At 36.3% G+C, this 26872-nt stretch overlaps 2 protein-coding genes and 1 long non-coding RNA gene across 5 annotated transcripts in view; 1 reads left to right on the top strand and 2 right to left on the bottom strand.

Moving 5' to 3' along the window:
• Positions 1 to 498: 498 nt before the first annotated feature.
• On the bottom strand, positions 499 to 1139 carry LOC116164720. The gene is made up of 2 exons (XR_004143975.1): positions 921 to 1139; positions 499 to 657 (listed from the first exon to the last, which is right to left on the bottom strand). It is a non-coding gene; the product is annotated as an uncharacterized LOC116164720 (long non-coding RNA).
• A 6369-nt stretch (positions 1140 to 7508) lies between these two features.
• Positions 7509 to 8638, top strand: LOC116163784 (cell cycle checkpoint protein RAD1-like). Its single transcript, XM_031477901.1, has 4 exons — positions 7509 to 7740; positions 7789 to 8030; positions 8087 to 8315; positions 8372 to 8638. The coding sequence occupies exons 1-4, from the start codon at positions 7663 to 7665 to the stop codon at positions 8615 to 8617; spliced, it is 795 nt and encodes a 264-aa protein (XP_031333761.1). The 5' UTR covers positions 7509 to 7662; the 3' UTR covers positions 8618 to 8638.
• A 7293-nt stretch (positions 8639 to 15931) lies between these two features.
• The window catches only part of LOC116162806 (protein fem-1 homolog CG6966), a 72603-nt gene continuing 61662 nt past the window's right edge, over positions 15932 to 26872 (bottom strand). Inside the window, exons 1-7 of one of the 3 annotated variants that reach the window (XM_031476520.1) lie at positions 26371 to 26421; positions 26248 to 26298; positions 20698 to 20860; positions 18187 to 18387; positions 17912 to 18130; positions 17674 to 17863; positions 15932 to 17623 (exon numbers count right to left, since the gene is read on the bottom strand). In XM_031476520.1, coding sequence (XP_031332380.1) covers positions 16564 to 17623; positions 17674 to 17863; positions 17912 to 18130; positions 18187 to 18387; positions 20698 to 20860; positions 26248 to 26298; positions 26371 to 26406 — 1920 coding nt within the window. In that variant the 5' untranslated portion in view covers positions 26407 to 26421 and the 3' untranslated portion in view covers positions 15932 to 16563. Of the gene's footprint in view, positions 17624 to 17673; positions 17864 to 17911; positions 18131 to 18186; positions 18388 to 20697; positions 20861 to 26247; positions 26474 to 26872 lie in introns of those variants that run through there. The other 2 variants (XM_031476521.1, XM_031476522.1) reach the window with 2 other exon arrangements.

Raw genomic sequence — 26872 nt, 5'->3', positions numbered from 1 at the left:
ATCTGACCTACTTGTTTCTTGCCTTTCTCAGTGAGAACCTTTGGAGAGGGTAGGACAGTAGTTATGCCAGTTTCATCCAAATTTAGTATACGGTTTGGTTCAAATTTGAATTTTTCTAATACGCTCTTATGATTACAAAAAAATGCATTAACGTTTGCTGGATTGAAGGAAGTTGCACGAGCGAGGCTAGTGTTTTCAGGTTTTCTTAAAGAAATGTTTTTGTGTCTCTTTAAGAATGATTTCATCCAGTCAATCCCCGCCTGTTTTTCTACATTCCATTTATTGGGAAATTTTTTATTTAGTTTAAGGGCATACTCGTAAGCTAGTGTTCTTGTTTGACGCAAAGTCAAACCATAGTGAATTGATGAACTTTTAAGAAGATAACTATTCAACATATTTTCTTCTTCTGCTGAAAATACTTGATTGCTAGCATATTTTGACTTGCCTTGGTCTACAGTATCAGATTCTGCACCGGAATCTTCCGTTGTGTTCCGTTGCTTTTTGAAACGTTTGTGCAACATTGATTTCTTTAAGCCAAATTCCGATGCTGCTGTACGCAATGACATTCTGCCATTACTAATTTCTGTAAGGGCTCTTGCGACAATAGTTTCATCAATATCAGCTCTCGATGTTTTGTGCTTATAAGTCCTTACCATACTGTAAAAAAGAAAATTTGTGGGTATTGAAACATAGACTTTAGGACACGGTGTGGAGTAAATGTGGACTGTGGGGTAGATGTGGACAGTCCACATCTACCCCGTATCTGCATGTCCACATGTGCCCCGGTTACAATTTGTAGATGAAAAATTGTTTTAAACACAAGGGTGATTTTCACAGGTAAAATATTGTGGTAGTAATAACCCCTAGTTAAGGTTTGTAAACATAAGTTATTAGCAGTATTATACATACAATCTACTTACTTGATGATCACCGATTATATTCCTCTAATAAGTTTACTTTGTCACCATTCAAACGTGCTTTCAACCATAACACAAACACTATCAGCTGTTAAATGTTCAAACTTTATTCACACATTAGGTATAATCAGAGACATCTATGAGAATTTTTTCGAATTTATTCATGCCTTATAAAGCGCTGAATTCAAACTGCCCACATGCACCCCCTGTCCACATGTGCCCCCCTTTCCCCTATGCTGTGCGTTTCCATGGGGTTTAGTCCTATCTATAGCAACAGTAGCATCAATTTTTGAGTGTGCTCCGAAATAAAACATATTATGTTATTAGTAAATTAGGTATAAATGTGAGGTGAGTTTTATTTATTTAAATTTTCCTGAGATCAGACATTATTACATGGCGATCCTACCTAAAGAACAATTAAAGTGTTTAACGTAGAATTAAAAATTAGTGTAAAATGTCTAATATTATAATAACGTGCAGTTCGCAATACATCATTGAGATTGCTGGATCGGGTAACAACAACGCCAATCAACCCACGTCTGACGTCGAGGGCACCAAATTCACAGAAATTGGAGTTATCGTGATCATTGTCCTGCTGTCCGTCGCCATTGCCTATTTTGTATGGGAAAAGTGTAAAAAAAATTGCGAAGGCAGCGTACGTAGAGAGGTCATCCGTATCCACGAATTACTTGCAATTCCTGCACAAACAGCTCCAAGAAGGAATTATGTAGAAAAAGAGTAAGAGTTATGATAGAATTAGTAGATTTTTTAGATTACATGCTATCGCCAGTGCGTTTTTAAATAATAGGAAAAAAGGAAAAACGTAGTGGTTTAGAGTACAATAGGAAAAAACTAAACGATTTAGGAGAATTTACGTTAGAATTAAATAATTTACGATTAAGGTTTTACGAAGAACTAAGTCTTCAACATTGAAATTAGACGACCAGGTTAAAGGTACGATAAGGTCTATTGAAGATATTTTAGCAAAATGTCGTAATTTAATAGAAAGTAGGATAAATTTAGGTAATAAGCTAGACAAAATGGGCGAATCCTTTGCGTTAAAAACCGCTTCGGGTCTTTTGCCGTGTATGGATTGGGAAAGAGCCAACTACGAAGCAATTGATAGATTCTATTAGATTATACGCAGATTTATTAAAAAAAGAGGATCATGGAATTCTAATTAAGTACGTTTTAAAAACGAGACTCTCGGAAAATGCTAGGTTAGATTAAATACGTCGTACGATACAATAGATTCTTTACTTAGTGAGATTAGTGACAATTTTATTACGAAAATGTCAGCCACTGTTTTATCTCATCAGCTACACTATTAAACTGTTAAACCAAAGTTTTATATATATATATATATATATATATATACAGGGTGATTCCTATAGTACCTGCCACCGTTTGGGAGCGTGTAGGTTGTGCGTAGGGGAGTATTTTGATATAGGACACTTGGGGTCGGAAATCTAAAATAAGGGTGCCAGAGCCAAATTTCCTTCTGGAATTTCGCGCCTGTAGGTAGGCAACCCAACCGGCCGGCGGTGCACACGGAGCGATCTCAGGCGGCGATGTGTGGCTGACACTTGATCAGAATTTTGTTTAAACCCACGAAATCCCGTCTGCAACGACGCGTATCAAGTGAATAAACACTATGGCAATAGTATAATAATAGTTGGCTAGATGTAGGAAGTGCATTGAGAACAACGGTGGCCACGTTGAACACTTGTAAACGTTATTGCTTTTGACTGTCGTTTTCCCTCCTTCCCTCCCATGTCGCTTCCTCGCGCTAACTCGCTCTGCATCGCTCCGCGCGAAACGTCGGTCGGTTGGGTTGCCTACATACAGGCGTGAAATTTCAGAAGATAAATTTGGTTCTGGCGCCCTTATTTTAGATTTCCGACCCCAAGTGTCCTATATCAAAATACTCCCCTAGGCACCCCCTATACGCTCCCAAACGGTGGCAGGTACTATAGGAATCACCCTGTATACCGAGATTAAGCTATACTTAGAATAAATGTCGACGGTTGCGTTGGTTACCATTGTGTCAACCAATGGCATACGTGTTGCTATGGCAGTTATTCCAGGAATATCTTATTCTCGGTAAAAGTGTAATTGTAAAACCGGCCCTAAAGATTGTAGATTAAAGTTACATTACGGTTAGGCCAATTATAAACCAGCCTTAAAGCTATACGTGTCCCTTAACCACTTCAACTAAATCATCCACAGGTTCACACCACAGATTAAAAGACTTGTCAGTTACAATTTTCAAAAGTAGGGTTAGGAGATGGACTTCTGTTCGTGGTTCTTGGTGCTTCATCGTATTATATGCAGCTGTGTCTCATGCATCAACACCTGGAAATTATTATAGATGGTTTAAGAGCGCGCTGCCAGAGTGGTGGGGGAGCTTATTGCCTTTAGTTTATATTGTTACCATTTCAAAATCAGACGGATAACGGCAGATGGCGCTAATGTTGTCTGAAAGCACTTCTTAAGTATCTTGTTTTTATCTCGAAAATTCGCCGCGTCCTTCGGAAACTTTCGCAGACTTTCGCTATATTTACAACAAGCACGTACATTTGTAGTCAGGCTCAGGATATAAATAAAGAAAACAAGATTATGCTAGTTGGTGCATGACATCACGCAGACAGAACTTTAACATCGGGATTCTGAATTTGTGTTTTTATGATTTAGGTGAAAAAAATGTATACAACCTAAACGCAAAATATGCCAAAAAATATGAAGAAATCGTTAGACCACCTTTAAAAGTGCTATAAACTATAATTGAGCGCACTATAAACAAGAGGAAGTACAAGCGTTTTTCAAAATATGGTAGATACCTACTTATGCTAAAGTATCTAAAAATTTTGGAGTAGATTACTACATAAAATCTAGCATAAAATATTGATTCATGTAGGTACACAAGTTATAATTAATTGGATGAAAAATGGATTCGATATATTCTTTTCAATAGTAGACTTTACACTGGTTTGTAATTACATCCCTACTTCTAAAATGAATTATTTTTAAAGGAAAAAAGCACGAAATAAAAATTGCACGCCAAGAAACAATTTGCTAAGCTATGTGTACCATAAACCTGCGAAATCCTAAAGCACAGTTATTTTTAGAACAAAGGGCTACTGTGTATTGTGTTGGTGTCATTCACAAGCTCCGACCTTGTGTGGGTGTTGATTGTGATGCGATTTCTTTGACTGTCTACCTTATAGTCCAGGAGACAGCGACATTTTTTATGCACTCATTTCTATAAAGTTGATATTCTGCCATTTTGATAGTACGAGTAAACACAAAGTCTACCACCCACGCAAGATGCATAAAAAATTATTCAATTGAACTTATTTCTACAAAGATGAAATTTTTGTTTCAAAAAGTTGATGTCATTTCAGACACACAAAAATTGGTCTAGCGATCTCTGATTAAAATACTTTAGAAAGAAATGTGGCGTTTGTTTTTTCGGGACGCCCACCATCCCTACTGACAGGGGCACCCCCTCACATATCGTATTTGGCATAATATGGAACCGAATTGGGACTGGGAAATACCATACTAAATTACTAAGTAAATTGTGGAACATAAGAAGTTTATTTTCATATATCGCGTGCAGTGGGATGTCAATGATGTCATATCATATTTAATTGCTCTCATTGCGAACTATTAGATTTCGCATTGAATGCATACCTATCTCGTTGAGAAATGAATGAAGGATTAAGCAGCAATGCCGACTTCCTACATCATAGCACAGAATAATAAATCTGTGACCCGGTCTCAGTCTTGGATTTTGCGTGTTGTAGCGTTTCTTTAACATTTGAATGTCGAAAGTTGGAAAATTTTTAACATTCCCCCTTTAAGAAACTGCTCCGTTCCTCCCTTCCTACTACTGAATTAACGGTTCTGAAAAAACGAAAACGATGCCGAAATCTTTACATTTACCCTGACCTACAGCGTCGCGCTCGCGGGTTCTTTTTGCCTTATGAACGAACGAGAGCGGTATATTCATATGTATTCACTACCGTGGTCATGTATTGTATTTAAATTCAAATGAGAACCCGCCATGTTTCTCCGCCATCTACAGGCGAACCACTGCACTTACGTTTCGCTTTCGATCTAAATATGGTGGGAAACAGCACTAGGGTCATTTTATAATGAAGAAGTTTCGTACAAATTTCCTTTAATTGACCATAAAATCACTTGAAACTTATGTGTTATCTTTGTAATGACCCCAAGAAGGCAATGACGAAAATTCATGGAGATTTGATTTCATAAAAAATTATCAAAGTCCTCGTTTGAGATCGAAGGGACTTCAGCGCATTTTTGTGTGGCAGATCAGTATTCTATTAGCCACTTTCGACTCCACCATCAGTAAGATCGTGTCGGGGGCTACCACATTCCCTTTGACGGTACCCACTTCCGACGTTCCGTTCACCCGCAATTCGCGTTTGAAGATTTGACTCCACCATTAGGAAGATCGTGTCGGGGCTACCACATTCCCTTTGACGGTACACCCTTCCGACGTCCCGTTTACCCGCAATTCGCGTTTGAAGATTTGACTCCACCATCAGCGAGATCGTGTCGCGGGCTACCACATTCTCTTTTACGGTACCCACTTCCGACGTCCCGTTCACTCGCAATTCACTTCTATTGGCGACACGAGAAAGAGAGACAGCGATTCGAGATTCACGAAACGTTAAACCGCGTGAGTTCGCAACGGAAGGTAAAAGGCGCCTGACTACTTCTCGAAGACGCGCGCGCCGCCTCGCAAAAGGTCGTTAATTTCGCCCCTATGACAAAAAACAAAATTCCGCCACGCAGGAGTTGTGCGCGTTTACAACATCTTTCCGACGACACCAATTTCAAAAGAATCGGACCAAAACTGTAGTAGAAGATAGGAAAAAACTGAAAAACCTTCACGTTAGTATACTACGCTCGAGGATGACGCCCAGATGTCGCCAACCCCACATCATGTAGCCATGTCCCTAAGGTTGACAAATTTCACGGCCCTGTAGATACACGTACACCCGTTGCCTTTCTACAAGAGTTCTTCTACGCGCCCACATTTGCTGCCAGCCAGCCAGCCAGCCAAAGTGAGATTAAAAGCTACTTTTTACAAATAAATTTGCAAAAATGCGCTAAAAATTAAAATTGCCCATTTTCAAAAATGTAATTAACCTATTTATAGCGAATGTAGATAGATGAAAATTCGTTACCTCCTGCGCTGGTCCTTGCTGATTAATATAAAAAAAAAATTGGGCTGATACCACAAACGGTTTTTAAAAATTGTACGAAAATCTGAAGGCATGTTTTAAGCGTGTTTTCTACACTGATCCCCACCACTCCGGCAGCGCGCTCTTAAAATTCTTAAAATCTTCCAGCCCTATACAGCTACACTATATACTCTACAGTGGTGGCCAGTGACGTGTTTTTTTTTCACATTTGGATAGACGTTATACGTTATTTATGGCGTTTGTGTATTATTTGGTAGCAGCTACTTGTTCCTTTCCCATTCTGTTTATGTGTACAGTGCCACCATGCTCAGAAAAGCCCCGGAAAATATGCGAACTAATTTTGAAATAATTTGTCACTGTATATGCATACATACATCATACCTTTAAAAACAATGTTGACTAGGCAAATAGAATCGATAACATATTGATAACAGGTAATAATCCTGCCTCGAATCCTGCATACATTCTTTGGCTTTTGAGACTTATAATTATTAATTGTTGTACTCTCTATAGATAAAATCATCGTAGTGACCTATTATTACATTGTAATATTTAAAAAACCTAAAGGTAATGTAGTGTACTTAACCCCCAGGTCCTACGCTAACATCACACTACAAGAACACGGAAATAAAATCAACCCGGCTAACGTTTAAAAATGGACACCCGAATGACTATTCCCTCTAAAACTAAACAAGAACCCGCTTAAATTTGAAAAGTGGCACGTGCTAAAACATATAAGGCAGGGCCCCCTTACGTTAGTTGAAGATAACGCTTTGACCTGAAGCACAATAGGGAAGGAACGTTAAATCACGTTAAATAAAACACTGAAATTGTGAAAAGTTTGTTTAATAATGATCGTAATTATTATGATTGTGAAAACCCGGAAATTTAGCTGATGTACATTAATATAAACAAAACAAACAAAGCCAAAAGGTGTCGTACTCTCGCAAAAGTCACTGCCAAGGATAAAAAGAGTACGACGTAAGAAAAACTTTGCAGTTTGATTAAAACAGTCCAAAAGTTAATTATGTTACCGGCAAACTGCGAAATCCGGCATTTTGCAAAATGCCTAGGCATTTCGCAAAATGACGAACATGCAGGCAAAGTACGAAGGCTTCGTCATTTGCCACAGATTGCACGGAGCTTAGCTAAAGCGTAGCTTAAAATTCATGACGATTATTACGACAATGGTTGCCATGGATTTTAAGCTACATCATTGAATAAATTCCTTATTCAATGTCAGTAGAGATCGTTGACGTAGAGGTTATACTATCCACAATACAGTACTGTCATGGGTGCACAACGATGTGCATTGTGCGTGAAAACTCAACTTTAGTAGCACTGTGTACATATTTGTTTTTAAATTAGAAGTTTGGTTAGGAATTCAAAAATTAAAAACCGGGTTTTGTTTTTTGTGTGTAGTAAAGTGGCGGCCAGGGTTCTCTATGACCCTTTGTAACACTGAGTATGATTTATCCATAAGACAACTTGCTCGATAGCGCAATATGGATCCTTATTTTACGGCAGAATTAACCGATTTCAAAATAGTGGTGAACGTTCTAAAAGCAATTACATTTAAAGAGGTTTTTCTGTGTAAATCCGTATAAGCGTGTACCCAAACATTGTTTTAGTTTGCGATACTTCGACCAATGGAAGAAGGATTAAAAGTAACAGTTGATGAAATGAAATGTGTAGAGACCTCTGCGTATATTCCCCATACCATGTTTACTTCGTACCATGTAAATCCACAAGAAGATATCAAATTTAAAATAAGCTTAAAAGTCCTAACAGATTGCCTTTATATATATGGAGACGATGGAAATCCATGTCTTAAAATGACCTACAAAGGACCAGGTTCCCCATTATCACTTCTGTACATATGAAAAACCTGTGGTTATTATATTTATAATTTATATACATTTGTTTTAGCATCAAACATAACGACGATATAAAAGTAGACTGTAAAATCTATACATTGGACATTAAAGATTCGACTGATTTCTTAAGCCTGGCAGATGAATGTACTCTAAATAAAATAGTCGTAAATGCCAACCAGTTTGTTGATATATTATCGTATTTGGACAATGCTTCAGATGAGCTACAGTTAGATATATGTCCCAGTCCCCCACATTTAACAATATCGACTGTTAGTGCAATGGTAGATACCGATCTGGGAATCAATTCCTAATTTAATTATCTATACTTGTTTTTTAGGGCGAGTCACAAGCGGATATATCTAGAAACTCTGAAATGGTTCTTTTATTTCAGTGTGATAAAACCTTTTCTGCAAGGTATACATTCGGTTACATTAAGCAGATATTTAAAGTAATGAGCTTAGCTAATAAAATATCCATATCAACAGGTGAAAGTGGATTATTGGGTCTTCAGCTTGTAATTAATGAAGATACCAGGCCATTGTATGTTGAATATTACGTATCTGCTATGTTTGAAAGTGATTAAACTTGATCTTATATGTTTGTACATTTTCCATATATGTGACATTGTGTTCATTTGCTTTGAAATCAATGTTTTCCTAATTAAGATGCATTTAACAAATGGCAGTCTTAACTACGTTACCTATTTAGTGTTTGAAATTGCTAATTCCCAAAATGTCCACAAAGGAAGAGACAAGTTTTCTAGTAACACCTGGTAAGTAGTGAATCGAAGTGCGCTGAAAAATTCATATTGCAGCCGAATGCAAGTAATTTTTCATTTTTGTTTTGAATAAAGTTTGTTTATTATTGCTTCTTTTGCAATGTGGTTAACCATTAATTAATGTAATTTTGATCAGTGGTTGAATTCAGAGATTGCAATAAAATAAGTATCAGGTGCTATTTAGTTTTAAGGGATACATAGGAGTAAGGATATACTACAGGTGGATACCATACCCGGTATCCGGCCAATTTGTTTAAATAACGTGCGATCAAAAAAGGATTGACGCCACCATTGGAAGTCCAAGTTAAATATGATTTCCCATGTAACCAGAAATTCCAAAGGTGACTCGACGGCAACTCTTTTTTGATTGCACAATACCTGCTATTGGCCAAATACTATTTTAGTGTTTGGCCTATCTGGCTGAGGCATGATGTTGAATTTATAACTCCAAATCAGTACCAAATTAAGTTCAAAGTTGACGCCTTATTGAAGTTCTGATAGTACCTACACTACAATCCACGGTCCGTATACTCCTACAATCTACATACTTGCAAGTTTGGATATCATGCTTACGTATTGCGCAGGTAAGGTAATGCGATTGCGGCTATTAAAATAGATATTTGCTATTCAGACCTGGTAACAGGCCAATTTTTACCAGATTTTTTATTAATTAATCGAAGTGATAAGGCTGGTGTTAGGTAAGTGGGTAGCCAGTAAATTGTACCTTGCCGTTATTGCTTTTGTTAGTTGGGGTTGTGGAATTGTAAATCCAAAATTAAACTATTGGAGTGGAATAAATCATTTTGAAGTTTTTAATCGTCGTCCAAAACCCATACTGCTACAGCTTCTTGTAGTTTTTTATAAAAAAAACTAAGTTTGCTCTAATATTCATTTATATATTAGACAAATTTTACCACAAATATAGAAACAAATTAAACTTGCATATTATGTTTTTTTTTAAATTATATACTATAGCAACAGTGGTGGAATGGGGCGGGTGAACGGCGTTCCCACTGCTTTTTCAAAGAATATACAGTGCGTTCGAGATAAGAGGGTTAGCTCAATATCTCTTATGGTGAGATACGAAAAATTTGTCAAATATAATTTTATATCCGGTTTAACCGGAAATGGATGCAACTGTTGGTTTTCAAATGCAATGTTATTTTGCGATATTTAAAAAACAGCAATCAATTATATGATATGATAATGTGGTTGCATTAATGGTTATATTTACCATCCAGTAAAAAACTTTTCCTTTTCTGAGATTCTTTGTCCGGAAAACAAATTCGTGAAAATGACTACTCATTGTGTATTTGTAGGATCACTGTCCGTGCTCGTCATCTTGGACTACAGACGACGAGCAAGATATGTACCTACGCCAAGCAGGCGGATACACACATACGAATTTACACTGATTTCTCCAACGAACACGTCCATGGTCCAAGATGAATACACAGCGAGCCCAACAATATAATACGCATGGGTGTATTGATTTTGGACATCGAATCCCAGAAAAGGAAGTTTTTTACGGATGGTAAATAACCATTAATGCAACATTGGCGCCAGAGGTGCCAAAGGGAATGGGCGGTGCGGCTATGGCGATTATAAAAGGGCCAGATACCGGGTGATCGAAAAGTAGTGCGGACAATTTGAATTTTCCGTAAAACTAAACATTTATAACGTTGGTAACATACCAAATGTCATTTATGTAAAAGCAGTGGTGGATCAAGGTTGTTTTATTAGAAAGGTTGTCTGGTAACTCTAAACCAATAGAATGCTTGCATTTTGAAGGTGGGAAAACGTCATCCAGAATTCACATTTAAAATTGCTCATAGGTTACAAAGCTAAGAAAAGGGGTAAAAAATTTAGTTTTTGCAGTATATTTTTGGATTTATATGGGTACCTATATGTATATGAGGGTGGATCTTATATTGGAAATCATGGAAGTTTATCGACTTCCACCTTTGAAAGCAATCAAAGTATTGCAAAAATGAGTGTGGTGCGTAAGCTGTTTTACATTGCACGAGGACTTGTGAAAATGTAATCAAATTAATTTTAGAGGTGGAAATGGATAAAATTCCGCGTTCTACAAAATAGGAACCATCCCTATGTACCAATACCTAGCCTTTGGGAATTAAAACTCTAAACATTCTTTAGCGGATGACGCCAAATAAAATGCTGTTGCGTTTTATGGAAAATGTATATTTATAGTATGTACAAAATGGTAACCGAGGTGCACACGGCGAGCTCTGTCGTTGGGGTGAGCCCAGATGCAGGTCTTCTGACTGATGGAGTGTGGCGCGAGGTCGAGCTGGCAAGGCGACCTGGTTCTGCAGGTGGAGAGCTTTTTGTTTCTTGAAGTGCAGTCGAAGCAGAAATTGCGTTGCACTTTGCAGAGTTCGTGGCTCTGCTTTTAAACGTTTGCGGCCAGGGACGCTACGCTTTCATCGGTTGGCCGTTTTGACCAATGAGGGCGCAGCACATTTTAGTTTGCTGCCGGATGTGAAACATTTTCTTACCCATTCTTTAAGAACGGTAGGGTCCTTGGGAAACGTAAAAACCGAGATTTTATTTACACCAGGATGAGGAATTTTAGTGTTACCGCAACTCATCTAAAAAAATACTTCATTCATACAAAAGTGCATATAATTGATGAACACTAACCTTTCAATCACGGCTATGAAAATCCACAAACTAAATGTCTTTATATTGCACCAAACAGGTATCTACAGCTAAAATATGTCCTTATGCACTTCAAAATTCAACAAATTTTAAACAAATAAACTATAACTCAAGAAAAATAAGCACCCACGCGACTACAAACAACGTTGAACGTCAATGTCAGAATTCTCGATGACGTATACATTCCGTCCCTCCCGCTTCCGCCCACATAGTTACCAGGTAACCTTTGAAATAAAATAACCTTGGTGGTGGATGAATTTAATCACTAATGCATAAATAAACTACCTTCTAAACATGTTTGCCAATTCCTTAAGTAAAAAATATTAAAAACTTAAAGCGCCCAATTTAAGGCCGTATTAGACGATGCAATTTTTATTGCAATTTTTGCAGCAATTCATTGCCGCAAGAAATTGCACGAAAAATTGCTCCGTGTATGTTAAAATTGCACGTGCAATTTCTTGCGCCAAATATTGCAGCAAGACATTCTGCAATTTTCTGGTTATAGAACTTGTGCTATTTTTCTTGCAATTTTTCTTGCAATTTGGTAAATATTTTAGTAACATTTAATTTATAAAAAAAATAAAGTGGTATGCACTGGAGAACATTACCCCCTTATGCTATATACAGGTTTGTTATTTAAAGTTAAAACTGAAATAACCTATTTACGAGGAATTCAAAAATGGATATTGCTGCCGCATCTTTAGTTATTGCGTCTGCTGTTGCTCTTTAAAAAAAAGAAACAAAGAAGACGACGACGTTTTTGGACCAGGCTCAATGAATTTAACGAACCTGAGTGTGAATAAGTGCGTGCAAATATAAATAATAAATTGCACGGCCTTCAACAAAGGAATCGTCACAAAACACACGTTTCCTGGTCTACAACAGACGTGAAGTTGCTTTCAAGTATTTCCCAGTGATGCCAATTCCACTTTCATTGGCACCAATACATGATTAGAATTGGGTATAAAAAAATTGCCAAATAAATTGCATAGTGTAATCATTGCATCTTTTTGCAATAATTGCTGCAATAATAGCAGCAATAGTTGCTGCAAGGATTGCAATAAAAATTGCATCGTCTAATACGGCCTTTAAACTGTCTGCAGTTCTTTTTGATCACCCGATATACAATAGCATTTGCCAAAAAGAATCCAATGTTTATTTTTCCATGGTGTTAATAAAACAATAAGGCATTGACAGATCGTTCCTATTTATTTGAGTTAACCTATTTTCTTATGAATTTCTTTTTCTCGTAATTGCGCATTGTACAGGGTGGTTCAAATTCGTGGCTCACCGTTGGGATCTCCGTAACGGCACAAATAAAATTGGGTATTTCATCTGTGGTAACTGTTGTAACAAATTTATGTTCACAGTGTAAAATAAATACATTTTAACAGTAACAGAAATTGGAGTTCGATTAGACGGTGTTTTGAAAAGGGATTTGTTGCCAAGTCGTAAGTTTTTTTCTGATCGTTCGTTCTATTCATACATATATTTTTTTAGCCTTTTATTTTTGGGTTTATATGGTTTATGTTTTTCTGAAAATTTGGTTTCGGATCAAGTTCTAAAAATAAAGCGAAGCTGTTGTGCAGAAGAAATACTTACCACGTTTGGGGTTCGACGTTTTTTTGGGTTGTGGTCAAAAGGCGCTGAGGCAAGCGTTATCATTTGTTGGGAGTAACCTTCCGTGAAAAACCTTTGTGGATAATCCTACCGCCATTCAATCTGGAAAATTCGAAGTTCAACTTATAACAATACACAAATCAGTTGGTATGTAGTTTTGGATTTGTTTTTGATTTATTTTCATACAAATTTGTTATTTTTGTTTAAACCGTGGACAAGCACAACTTTGGATAAAAAGTTGGCAGCTGAAATAAATTTGTTCTTTTGCTGTTTAAAAGTTGATTTCGATATATTTATTAATTTAACGTAACTAGAGTAGCTACTTGTCCATTGGTAATGGATGTGTTCAAACCAATTAGTACTTACTTTCTAAATCTGCAGCGCTACCTGTAAAAATATGGCCACATTTACATAAAAGCTGTGTGATGTAAGCTTCAATTACATCAATTTAATTAGTTTTGTTCACTACGTGCCAACGAAAACCTTTTTTTTTAAATTTCGAATAAAGATCTTTGTGTTTGGGTAAATGCATGAGTTTGATTCTTTTGGTGGAATGTTTAAGTTGTCTTTTGATTACAGATAAATTATATGTACTTACCTACGACCATTGCGCCGACCTGATTAGCTGGCATATTTTACCTATTTTTTGTAAACGTGGTTTTCACGTTATACTGTGACAGATACCTTTTTGTGACTAAAAAAAACCCATTAAACTTTTTCAAAAATCTTTGAAAATAACAGACATAACTGAAATTTCCAATTTTAGTTTTCATTTTCCGTTAACTTAAGGACTTAAACGACCAGAAATGGACGGTTCATATAAACACCGTCTATGGGCACTTTTTTCAGAGAATCTGAATCTGTTATTCAGGATTTTCATAACGCGCTAGAAGCTACAGGCTTCTACTTTCTTATGTCCTATGGACGCCATATTGGATTTTTACGGAATGAAGAGTTCAAAGAATGAAATTCATTTCAACGCATCATAGCCATGTTGATTCACAAAAAGGTGCAACATTGCCCCATTTAACCTATCCTGTACTTCTTTAATGAAAATATGATTGGCCCGACTTGACAAAATTGGATTATAGTCAATAGTGCCTTACTTACCATATTAAAAAACGGCTTTTAATCACTAGGTTCCGAGGTGCACAATCACTATCAGAATCAGCAACAACCTCCACTCGGTCTTTGTGCTGAAAACTAATGGATGGTTGGATGATATAGGTGGAGAAAATCAGACAACACCTATGCTTTAAGGTAGGTATTCACGTTCAGTTCGTCGGCCGGCCATGGACTGTGAGTCCAGGCCGGCCGGCCGTGATCGTTGCTCAATTCACACGTCCAGTTTTAACATCCGGCCATTGCCGGATACGATATTGGCCGGCCGGCCGTATTAAATTCAATACACACGCACAGTCTATGATCGATAGTTGCTTGATATAGACATGTAGAACAAGACGATTGTTGTAATTTTAGAAGAAGAAAAAGGAGAAAACGGATGAGACTGCTCAGAAAACCTCACACCTTACCTCACATGGAGATAAGACGTGAACTCCCAACATCAAGTGAAATTGATTTAAAGAACTGCTTTGCGTACTTATTGAATTTCGTTAAACCGAGAGTTAAACCTTTTATTACAAAAAAGACACTGTTATGCGGCAGGCATAGGGCAAAATTTTACTCCAGACTAAAATTAATCCGTCCGTCCTATGCCGGTCGGTCAAGCAGTACACACGTTACGATCTTCACCGCTATAGACAGGCGACAGGATTTCGCCGGCCGTCCGCCTCTACGTGTGTATTGAAAAGCAATCGTCCGGCCGTGGACTGATGGCCGGCCGGCAAACTGAACGTGAATACCGACCTTTATACATTTGCTCAAACAACCAAACTTTCAAATCACTCCACCTAGTTTAAACCAACTGCTAACAGCATGCCACAAAAATTTTCAAGCAAACACCAACCTGCCTTTGCAAGCACCCTAAAGGTTATCTCGACAATCGAGAAGCATAAGTTGTCAAGAACTCAAAATGCAACGTCTACATGCACAGATCCAGCCTACTTTTTATATCCAGAATTCCATTCCAATCCAGTAACTTCAAGTGCAAGTTAAGCACTGCGATATGGTTTCTCTGTACGTCCAAATATATAAAAATTATTTTTAAAAAAATTTAAAAAAACAAAGCGAAATTAAATAAGCTCCTGCAAATAGCATTTTAAGAAATTGTTTTTGGTGTCAATATCATTCTTTGTATTTATTTTATAACAAAGTCCACTTACTTCTACATAACTTAATATTCTTATTCACATGTCGATACTAGAATTTAATTGCAAAAAATTAAGGAAATGAAAATAAGAAGGACTATGTGATAAATTGAAACATTTAACAACATTTTCATAACATGTTTAAAAATATATTGATTTCCTTAATTTTTTTGTGTTTTATGTACTTACACGAGTAATTTTTCTAGAAAACTATTTCTTTCACTATACAGTGTTCATGTGGATGACTAAAGACATTGTTTAATATACTTATAAAATTCACTAGATCATTGTATAAATTCCTCAACTGAAGTGGTTTTCTTCACAGTACCTATCAGTTGCGATCTGTAAATTTTTCTACCGTTTCCTCAATCAAGCATTCAGTTTACAATATATTTTCCTAGTTTGATCATTTACTTTTCTATCACATTTTCAACAAATCCATTGTAAAGTATTTCGTAGCAGGGAAATTCAAATTCTGTCTGATATTCCAAAAATAATGCCCTAAATTGAGTGATATTTTTTACTATATACTCATTAGTACAATTGCGTGTTCTTAATTTACAATGATATGCGTACCAAGTTTTCACCTTTGTACACAGAAATCTGTTTTGTTGTGAAAATGTTCTGTACATACATAATTCATACTTCCAAAAGTTCTGTGGATACGAGTGTTAAATTAAGAATACATGAAACTGTGTTTTAAGATATACAGGGTGAACAAAAGAATAAGTAGTTGCAAAATTATTGATTTTATCGAATATTGTAAAATTTTGCTTTCCACGCAAGTACTCTTTTACAAGTCTCTGTGATTTGAAAGGAAGACAGTAAAATTTGTACCATTTTGGCGTTATTTTGATAGAGAAATTGAATTACCCTCTACACCTACTTGCTTATCACAAAACACACAAACCACTTAAGCACTCTCAAAAAATCGTTAATGGAGTATCAGTCGTTTCTTTTACATGTGTAATAAAAAGTCTAAATATTAGCAACGATATATATACATATAAAACTTTACTAATTTAATAATAGTGAAGTTATAGTTGGAGCGACTTATGATGGAGCAGGTAAATAGAATAATAACAATAAACACAAAACACTTTTACGCACCGCTTCTAGTACCACCACACTGGCACACTTAAATAATAGATCACAAAAATTTGCACTTCAAATAAAAAGTACTTAATGGCTTTGTATAAAAGACACTAAGGAAGAAGGTACAATTCCTTTATATGGTATTTTAAACTGTTGTATAACTTGCGCAGCGATACAACTCAGTCTTGAAAATTTTGCGACATTCACTAGCTCATGCACATGCTGTCCTTTTAGCAAACTCGTAAATGTATCACCGTTATTATTAACAAAGTCAAGATGTGCACCGTGTTCTAATAACGTCTGTGCTAGACTAGCAGGACATGGCTTAGCAAGAGCAGCGAGATGTAATGGGGTATTGCCTTCTTCATCTCTCGCATTTGGATCCGCTCCGACATGTAATAGTACCGTCGCTAGATGAGGAGATGGAAACTGGCATGCGGGATATCGTCCAACTAATGCTGCATCCCTACAACAGGCGAAATGCAAAGCAGTTCTACCGAGGCGTCCCTTAATTTTTAGTTTGATGAGATCATATAAAGCCTTAAAAATTATGCCGGAAAGCTCTGTTGTGCAATTAGGATGATTCAATAACCTCGTCAGAAGGCACGCCAAGTGTAACGTAATGACTAATACTCTCGTTAAATATGTGACATCTCTCTCAGCATTCGAAATTTTATCTAACATTTGATTTCCTAGCTCCACTTCTCTAATAGCCTTACGGAAAACTCTCAACAGCTCTAGTAGGTCAACTGGTGGAACAATGCGACCTCTGGTAGTTGGTCGTCCTTCTTCCCCCATCATAAACGAAAATAGTTCCGTAAACGAAAATAAGCTACTTTGAGTCATAGGATTCAATCTCTCCAGCATTGACTGTTGCATATCGAGTGCGTAATTCCATAACTCGATACATCTGTTAAATTTACCCGCATCTGCATAAACTGCACCTCTATATCGTATGTAGTAACTTGTGTCAGGATGAGCCGGCCCTAATATCCTTTCCCTTATTACTAATGCTTGCATTCTCATCTCGTCAGGATCAGCCATTAATTCTTCTAGATTCTCAGGACTTGTGATTTCTACTGCGTAATCGTAAGCGGCAACTGCTTGTGCTGGTGGTTTAGGAAGTTGAGGTCCGTCACCATTATACCTTTGAAGTATCTTATGGTTACTAGTAAAGTCACTGCAAAAATCGCTTACCTTTCCTCCATTGCTCGTTTCCAGTATTCTAAAGCTCCAATCATATCACGCGCTTTATCGACGAACGTTGCTCCTAACAATTCCAAGGCGTCAATTCTTTCTTTTCTCGAAACTAAATGCTGCTGTTTAATTAAGTACTCTACTATATGATTATGGCCCGTTACTGCAGCAGCCAGTAACGGTGTCATACCTAAAAAGTGAAGGTGAATTAATTAAGCGTGTAAATTAAGATTAATACCATAGGAATCGACGTCCATTGTAGCACCAAACTCGATTAGCAGCTGAAGTATAACCAAGCTACCAGATTCTGCGCAATCGTGAAGAGCCGTATTACCCTTGACACTCTTTCTATTTACTCCGGCACCAAGACCAAGAAGAAACTTCGCTATTTGCGTATGCCTCTTGTAACAGGCTATCATAAGACATGTGTGACCGTGCCGGTTCGCAACTTCGATGTCTTAAAAAAAATTACTTACATGAAATGCGTGAAGATACTCAACAAAGGATACCCACCTGCCCCATGCTTAACTAGGTACTTAACGATTTCTAAGTGTCCATCGAAACATGCTGCTCTCAAAGGTGTGGAGTTCGTTCGTGTTGTACTGTTTACCTGTGCTCCATGTTTTATTAGCAACTGTACAATGTCTAGATGTCCAGCGGCTGCAGCACACCAAAGTGGCGGTGCTCCCTCTATCGTTTCACCATCAAACATTACTAAAAAAAAAAGAAAAATGTGCTATAGTATATCGTTATTTTTTGGTCTTCAAGTAGGTACTACTACTTTCTTCACTCACAGTTTTGCAATTGGTAAAATACTCATACAATGCGTTTTATCAAACGAAAGATGTAGATGATGGGCTATTGGATTTACCAATGACTGCTGTTGTGAATTATTTCTCGTAAATAATTGTTCACTATGCTAGTTAACAATGGAAATATGTTATGTTTTCACATACCAGTATAAAGTGACGAGTTTTTGTGTCGCGTAATCGTGTAACGACGTTGGGCATTGGAAGGGAAAGAATTGTGGGCTCTTATACACTGTCCAAGATAAGGATCTCTTTCATGGGGATCTCCGAAACCAAAGAAAATACGACGTTGGTCCCATTACAGCTATTATCGTGCTTTAAAGAAAGCTACAAAATTCTGGTTACTTCCAAAGATATCTCAGAAAAAATATTCAGCAGGACGGTGCACCTGCGCACAACGCTTTTATCGTGCGAGAATACCTATCGAACAAATAAACCATTTTCCAGGAAATGAGTGCAATAGTTAGTCTCGCAGGATTAGGGCATTGTGCAAGGGTGCACCATTCTGTTGACATCAGCAGTTTCCAAATTTTGTTTCGGGATCCTTAACACATGATAACACTTTCATTGCGTATCTTTTCTCTAATTTGACCATCATCGTATATTCTATGGTTTCGGAGATCCCCATGATAAAAACATCCTTATATTGGTCACAGTGTATAGTAGGAATAGGGAAACGAAAATTAACAGACCGGATGTTTACAAAAAAATTTGGAGCGCCGCACCGGCATCGAACTTTTTTTTCAAATAGCAACCTAAAATTATTATTAATTTATTTTCAAGTTAAAAAACAAAATATTTCTTTTTGTAAAACGGTTATTTTGTGACGTCATACAACTGTTTTTCAAATAGTAACTCACATTTTTTATTACGCGCGAAGTTTTCGGGCGGTTACCCATTCAAATACAGGTACTACCAGGAGCAGCGTTGCTTGACTGTAGACAATAAATGAATTATTAGTAATAAACGCAAAAAGTAAAAAAGCGCGTAAAGTCTTAACAACTTGCGGTATTTAATGAACTAATAGAATTATTAATTTAATAAGAGGAATTTTTTTTTGTCCGAGTATAACAATGGAATTCGAAACAAACGAAAATAAATCGCGAGTTGTGTCATTATTACAGGGATTATATACGATAGTATTTTTGCCTAGAATAGATATCAATTTCAGGGGACCATTTATTGGGGTTTAATTGCATAAGCGAGACGGGTGTAGCCGAGGGCGTAGTGGTCAGTTCTTTTGTGAGCTGCGACTGCCGTAATATCTTATATTTCATTTAATGCTACTTAATTTACCTTGAGGCAGTCGATTATTTCGGAAACTAGTGGGGATATAAAAAAATAACTTATATGAAATCTTCTTCATACGCACATTTTCACATACCTGTCCCTTAAGGATCAAGTGCAGGGCAACTAATTTTTTCCAATAGAAACCTATACGAAATATGCTAAAAGTGTAGGTTTCTAATTGAAAAAATTAGTGGCCCTACAGGCCCCCCTTAAGAGACAGCTATGCGAAAATGTGCATAGCATCATTAAATGGGCGAAGATGTTATATTGTATAAATCATTTTTGATATCCCCACTAGTTTCCACAATAATATACTGCCTCAAGACAAATTAAGTAACATTGAATGAAATATAAGATCTTCATATTTTACATCGGAAAATAATAAACTTTCGTGAGAAACTTTTTTCTCTACTTACTATTATTTTAAAATTTTTTTGTCAATCCCATTTTGTTCATGTACTCTCGCCCAAGCGACGCTGCACAATGTATCGATTGCAGAAAAAAGGATTACAAAATATCTCTTTTTTCAAATTATTGTGTTAGCAATCTCAGACAGAAAAAAAATGTATTCGAATGTAAAAATCACCTAGGTAACTACCGGATCTGTCATTTGTCATTTACGTCAAGGTTACTACCTAACATACAGCACGCATACAGTACAGTATAGTTGGCGTACATCTGGGTATCTGAAGCCGAAACTCATAACTCAGAAACTACACAGACGAATTCTTGAAACTTGGTATACGGATTACCAAACTAAAACTAATTCCCAGCGAGTTTGGATCCCAACTCAGGGTCAGAGGTCCCGACCTAGGATCGACCTCTAGTACTAGTGTTATTAGAAATGAATGATATGTTACAGTGCTCCTGAATAAAGGCACTTTTTTTTACGTAAACCCAGTAAAACGGTTTAGTAAATAATTACCTGATCCAGGTTGTTCAATATCCGCGTGACACCTCTCGATAAGGAATTCCGCAACATCATAGTGACCATTACGGCATGCAATTACTAATGGTGTAGCACCGGAAGTTTTAGCAGCTACTAACATGGATACTTCGTCCTTGCCTTTGTTACAGTGCAGGTATATCTGAAATTAAAAAACAAACGTCAGATACGACATTGCTTAAATTGGGGTAAAATTGATAAATTTAATGTAGAATCTTATAAAATGAAAGCACTTTTGAGCTACTTTCGCAGATCGTTAAACTACTAAAACTTGATAGGTAGACACATGTGCTATCGAGAGGAAAAAATTGGGTCCAGTGCTGCAAGAAACTTGTATATACAGTCTGTTTCAAATTAAGTACCTACTATTGCTAACTTTCTTAGTTGTAGCGTTAGAATGACGGTTAAATTATCAAAATTGTGTATTTTGTTCTACTGAATCCAAATCTCTAAAAACAAAACAACATCGTATTTTTCAGATAATAACAAACGTGACTTTTTATTTGGAACACCTTGTATATTATTACACCATAGCTGTCATAGCTTATTAAATTCTCTAGTTCTTAATCTACATTACCCAAAATACTTTAAATATCTAACATCTTTCAATTATTTTCATTTCGATCTAGTTATTCATGAAAATGATAATACAAAATGGTATGTTTCCATTTCCTTTCGTATAGGACGCGTAAAAAGCTAACTTAAACAGCACTATGTAATAATTTTCAAAGTTAGCTGCCAGAGACTTTACAACATACATCATTTTCATGGATAACTAGATCCATATGGAAGTAATGAAAAAATCTTGGTTATTTGAAGTATTTTGGTTATGGTGCATTAACAACTGTTGTAGAGGGCTCCATATAAAACAATCACATGTTTGTTATTATCTGAAAAATGCGATGTTGCCTTGTTTTGTAATTACCGATTTGGATTCAGTAGACAAATATACAAACTCTATAAATTGCTACCGAGTAGAATAGGTAACATAGACGAAGACTAAAACCCAAGGTCAAAGATTTTTTACCAAACATGCTTTTTTCAGTATTGCTGAATTTGAAAACGATATTTTAAACATAAATAAACGTGTAAACAAATATAGAAAACGAGCTCCTGGGAATGGCTATAGCATGTGCAAAACCAAGTTTTGAACCTAGGTGTTAGTTTTGCTTTTATTTAAAGCGTATATGTATGAATTTCATTTAATAATAAATAAGAAGCACTACACATCATGCACAAAACCAAATTTTGAAACTGGCGTTAAATTTTCTTTTATTCCAAGTGATCATGTATCAAATTTTATTTAAATTCCTCAGTAAATAAGAAAGTTGGCACTGCGCATGGGCAAAACCAACTTTTGAAACTGCCGTTAAATTTGCTTTTATTCCAAGTGGCTATGTAACAAATTGCGTTTAAATACCTTTTCGTACTTCCGAGACTAAAGTGACAACTTCACTCCATTATGACAAGTACTGAAGTGTCACTTTTTGTCCCGCCGGGATTAAATTTTACGAAAATCCCGGAAGGATGAAATTACTAACAAAGCAATTTCAGTAGGTTGTTCCACATTTTGTATGCGGCACTATTTCTTAAACGCATCGTACTGGTTCATATAGTTTTTTGGATTTCGGTGGTATCAATTCTTTACCTACTTTGGCTGCTTTTTATCAATTCAAATACGCCTTTGTCACCCACCACCAAAATTATGACACTAGCAATGACAGTTCCTATGGTAACTTGTTAAGCAGCGATTTTTGAAAGAACGCGTTCTCTAACTCCATACATATTAAGTGTTTCAGTTTCGGAAGTACGAAAAATATCGTATATACCTTGCGACTGAAGTAGTGGTCTTAATCCCTCAGGTAAATTATGGCCCTCCCTTCGGTCGGGCCATAAACTTTACCTTCGGGATTAAAAGTACTACTTCAGTCCCGCGGTATATAATATACTATTATTATGGTTTATGGTTGTAGTAGATACGGGTGAAAGTTAAAAGTACTTCGGATGACCAGCAGGAAGTCATGAATTATCTGAAGGCTTCTATTTCTTAAATCGTAAATAACACAGTTGTCGGTGAAAGAATAGACCCTTCATATTTAAACTGCTTGTCGATCCAGAGTGTTAAGTACATTTCTGCAACATAATTACAAGAAGTTAATTCCTGACATTTCGTCCGCTACACCTGCATAAATAAGAAAGTTGCAATTGGACTTGGTCGAGATGCGAAGAGGGCACTATGAATGATGATCGATTATTCTCAACTTTTGGAATTGTGTTTTATATCGCTAAAGCTATGCGCATATTGAATTTCATGCAATTCGGTTCATAACTAACGGAGATGTCACAAGGGCCTTCTTCATTTTTTGGCCTACATTGCCAACTCCGATCTACAAACTTGATAAAGAATCCACCTGCAAAATTTCATCATAATCGGTCCAATCTTCTTAATAATGATTGTTGAATAATAAGTCGTTTTCAAAATAAGTATAAGAGGTCAGGTAAAAGTTATCGAACCTAACCTCATTTTATAAATAGAACACCGTATATATTCTAATCTAAAAATCTTAAATTTTTTTTTGTCAAAAACGCTAAAATATTCACAAAAATTCAATATTGATTCAAAAATATTCAAGAAATATTTTTAAAAATGCAAACAAATTTTTGAAATCTATTTGAACGTTTTTTTAATTGTTGAATCTTTTCTGAATATCATCCCTGAATTAAAAGTTAATTATGGATTAACATTAAGATATACAAATCAAATAATGAGATTTCGCAACAGTCTACGATCCCAATTCAAAAAGGTTTCTAAGCATCTAAATTCCGCCACCAATCGAGCCACTACCTAATGCACATTGACCCTAAGGAAAGCATCCACCAATACAAAGTATTTGCTGAATTCATAACCTAATTAATACAATCTAGTTTCAAAATGAACTTTTCCCCTAAAATTATGAGAATACAATAATTGATATTTGATTTTCATGTTAATGATGTAAAATATTCAGGTAATCCACGAATCCAGCGGCATCGGCTTAAAAATACGTAGATACACAAAGGTAATGAATTTTTTGTAGTGTGGAAGATATTATAATTTAAGCAAATTTACGTAATAATTCGAAATTAAGTACGTAATCTAAAAAGCTGATCTATAAAGGATTTGCGTTGTTAACATTTTTCCACGCCAGTAGTACTTGCAGTACCCATGTACTATATAGCACGTTTGTCTCGGTATCTTGAAACTTTTTAGAGATATCATCGATAGATGTAATAAATGCAGCGGAAAAGGAAATATAAAAAATTTACATTATAGTGGCAAATAACTAATTAAAGGTTGTCAATGACTCCTTTCCACTTATTATGTAATTAATTGAAAGGTCATCCGGTTGCGTCAATACCATCTAAAAATCTACTTATTTAAAAAAAAAAGTAGGTATAGAATATTTCAAAATAAGAAATTGCAGGAAGTATGATTCATTTGATGCAGACGCAGCTTTAAAATAAAAACAATTTTGCAAAATTTCGGTTATTTCCGGTTATCTCCGAAAGTACCTAGTCGGAATTTTTTCTGTTTCAAAACTGCGTTTTGTTAAGTATCAAAATATGCAGCTTTGCCAAAATTAAACTACCTACCTATCTCTTACGTTCCCGAGATCCCCATGGTGGCCCTCGAATTTGAATCACCCTGTATAAACTTGTAACAATAACAAATATAGCAAACGAGCTCCTGCGTCACTTAAAATTAACTCAGATCTTCCTTGGGCGATGATAAACATAATACTGAAAACGCAATTTGAAAAGTCGAAACCATTCACGAGTTATGTACACAGACGGGCGGACGGATATAACGTCCAAAATCATGAACTCGCTTAGAAGCTAGTTAATATAGTTTCCGGGAAATTTACAAAAGAACAAGTCATATACGTATGGCAAAAGGGCTAAATTTAGAGTACCGTCTCATCTAATTCCTTCCAGCGAAATGAGGTTTGTCGCATACTTATACGACATTTTGATTTCGACTCCTCTGCGACGTGTACTAGACACGTGGGAGACAGCGACGAACCTATGGGGGGGCAAGGGGGGCAGGCTGCACCTCCAATACTTAACTAGTTGACAATTTTGACAAGAGTTGGTAATTTTCATTACCAGTTGCTGAATGCCGCAAAAGTAGGTAAATCGTAAATGTAATAAATCGACTATTGAAGGAATGAGGAATTGTGGCAAAATCTATAAAAAAAAGGACTCTTTAATAGGAAAGTCACTTCCTTCTTCTTCAACACAAGGTTGGTATTTTGGTAATGCTTTTAATTAGTATTAGAGACCGTATACTGATATCCTACATTTTCTACATGATTTATTAGACTTGAAAATACCACTTAATACTTAATAGATACTTCCCGTTTGAGTTGGAAATTTTTACAGTTGAGTTGGCAAAAAGTCATGTCGGCCCCCCCAATTTTTTTGTCTAGGTCCGTCCCTGGTGGGAGACATGTTCCGTTTAAAGCACAGAAGCATCTCTCTCTCTGGTTAAAATTTCAAAGAAATGATTCCATAAATACGGAAGTTGACATTGTCCATCTGCGCATGCACACATCTTATTTTTACAAAATGCTATACGTTATAAGAGAGTTATAAGCTATCGAATTAAAAAAAAAACGAACTAAATACATATATTGAAAATTGTAAGAGTAGTTAAAGCCTGGGACGGACGAACTGACAAGGTGGCAACAATAGCGCACCCAACTTCGTTCGAAAATGCGCTAAAATGGTTCTAATTCGCGAATCCTAGAAATTTAAAAACTAACCAATAAATCCAAACCCCAGAGAAGAAGCTATCACCAGGAAGCAGAGTTCGCTCTAAGGCAGATGATATACCAGTGGAAAAACTGTGGTGGATAACACACAGTTAACCACCCCTCCCCTCCCCCGACCGACGACGGCAACAAAAGTAGTGATGAAACGCCCCTGATAAGTGCCTACCAGGGACGCATCCCGACAACAGTTGACTAAATCCTGGGAGAGGCGGCGACGCCAGGCGTATGTCAAAGTATCAAGTATCAACATTCCCCTGAGGCCTGAGCTAGTATGTGAATCCTGAATATCACATATGCGCCTCTACAACACATGTAATAAATGGCTACCTGTAATTAGCAAAATAGCGATTATTACAACAAAAAATTAAAAAAACACCCAAATTGCTTAATAAATGAGCAAATTAGATATATAGTAAATTTAAATTGTTCACAGACTACCTTGCCAACATCATTGCACCTTGAAATTTAGCCTTTAACATTGGTCTTCACCTTCTCGTTCCACTGAATGACAAAATAGAATTTGTGAAACGGAAAATCAAACTACTGATATGTTGAAATTAAAAAAAAACTACTTACACATTAGCAATTTATCTATCAATTACTTTTTACAATTTCGGATACGTGTACCAGAACTAATATTACATATATAACATTCGTTATGGCGATTTGAAATGTCGCAATGGGAAATTGTTACAAAATTACGAAAAATGTTTACCTGAACTATCCTACGTAGCCAACGTCTTTTTTTGCACAATGACCGTCTCAACTGCTTGTAAAAATTCAACGCCATTTTTAAAAAACATTCATTTAGTATACAGAACTAGATCATGAATTATACCTGGAGACGTACAACCTGTTCGCGGGCACATAGCATTAGCAACTAATACTTAATTGTATATTTTACAGGTATGTCAGTGAATAAACAACGCGATGCGATAACATACGATTAAAAACCGCGCACTTTAGTCAACTCTACTGGTAAGTGGGATATTTTTTCCAACAAAAAGAATCAACACGTAAAAGTGTCGCCCAAGTGAATTATAATCTGACGTCAGTCACTCAATTAATTGTGATTATCTCACTTTAGTGAAAATAATTTGTTTACATATAAAATGTGTATTGCCTAATTATAAACGATAAAAACAAGGCATTTCTTTCAGTTGTAAAGTATGGTAGATACATTTTTTTCTAGAGTTTCTTTACGTGAGGATGAACAACATGGATCTCCAAGTATTTCACGAAAAGGATTTTGATCTTGACACTAGATACACCTTCTTTCAAGGTTATTTCCATTCGCATACACGAACTTTTTCATTTGCGAAAGTTGTGAATCGCAACGT

The sequence above is a fragment of the Photinus pyralis genome, unplaced genomic scaffold (genome assembly GCF_008802855.1).
Source record: "Photinus pyralis isolate 1611_PpyrPB1 unplaced genomic scaffold, Ppyr1.3 Ppyr1.4_LG2, whole genome shotgun sequence".
In the NCBI taxonomy this organism is placed as follows: Eukaryota; Metazoa; Arthropoda; class Insecta; order Coleoptera; family Lampyridae; genus Photinus; species Photinus pyralis.
Note: the sequence above shows the minus strand (reverse complement) of the source record. Positions and strands in the feature narration are given on the sequence as shown.

Bases quoted from the DNA above. Each gene is read 5' to 3' on its own strand.
- LOC116163784 (XM_031477901.1), top strand. From the start codon at position 7,663: ATGGATCCTTATTTTACGGCAGAATTAACCGATTTCAAAATAGTGGTG. The intron at 7,741-7,788 runs GTTTTTCTGTGT...ACATTGTTTTAG, and splicing joins AAGCAATTACATTTAAAGAG to TTTGCGATACTTCGACCAAT. The intron at 8,316-8,371 runs GTAGATACCGAT...CTTGTTTTTTAG, and splicing joins TATCGACTGTTAGTGCAATG to GGCGAGTCACAAGCGGATAT.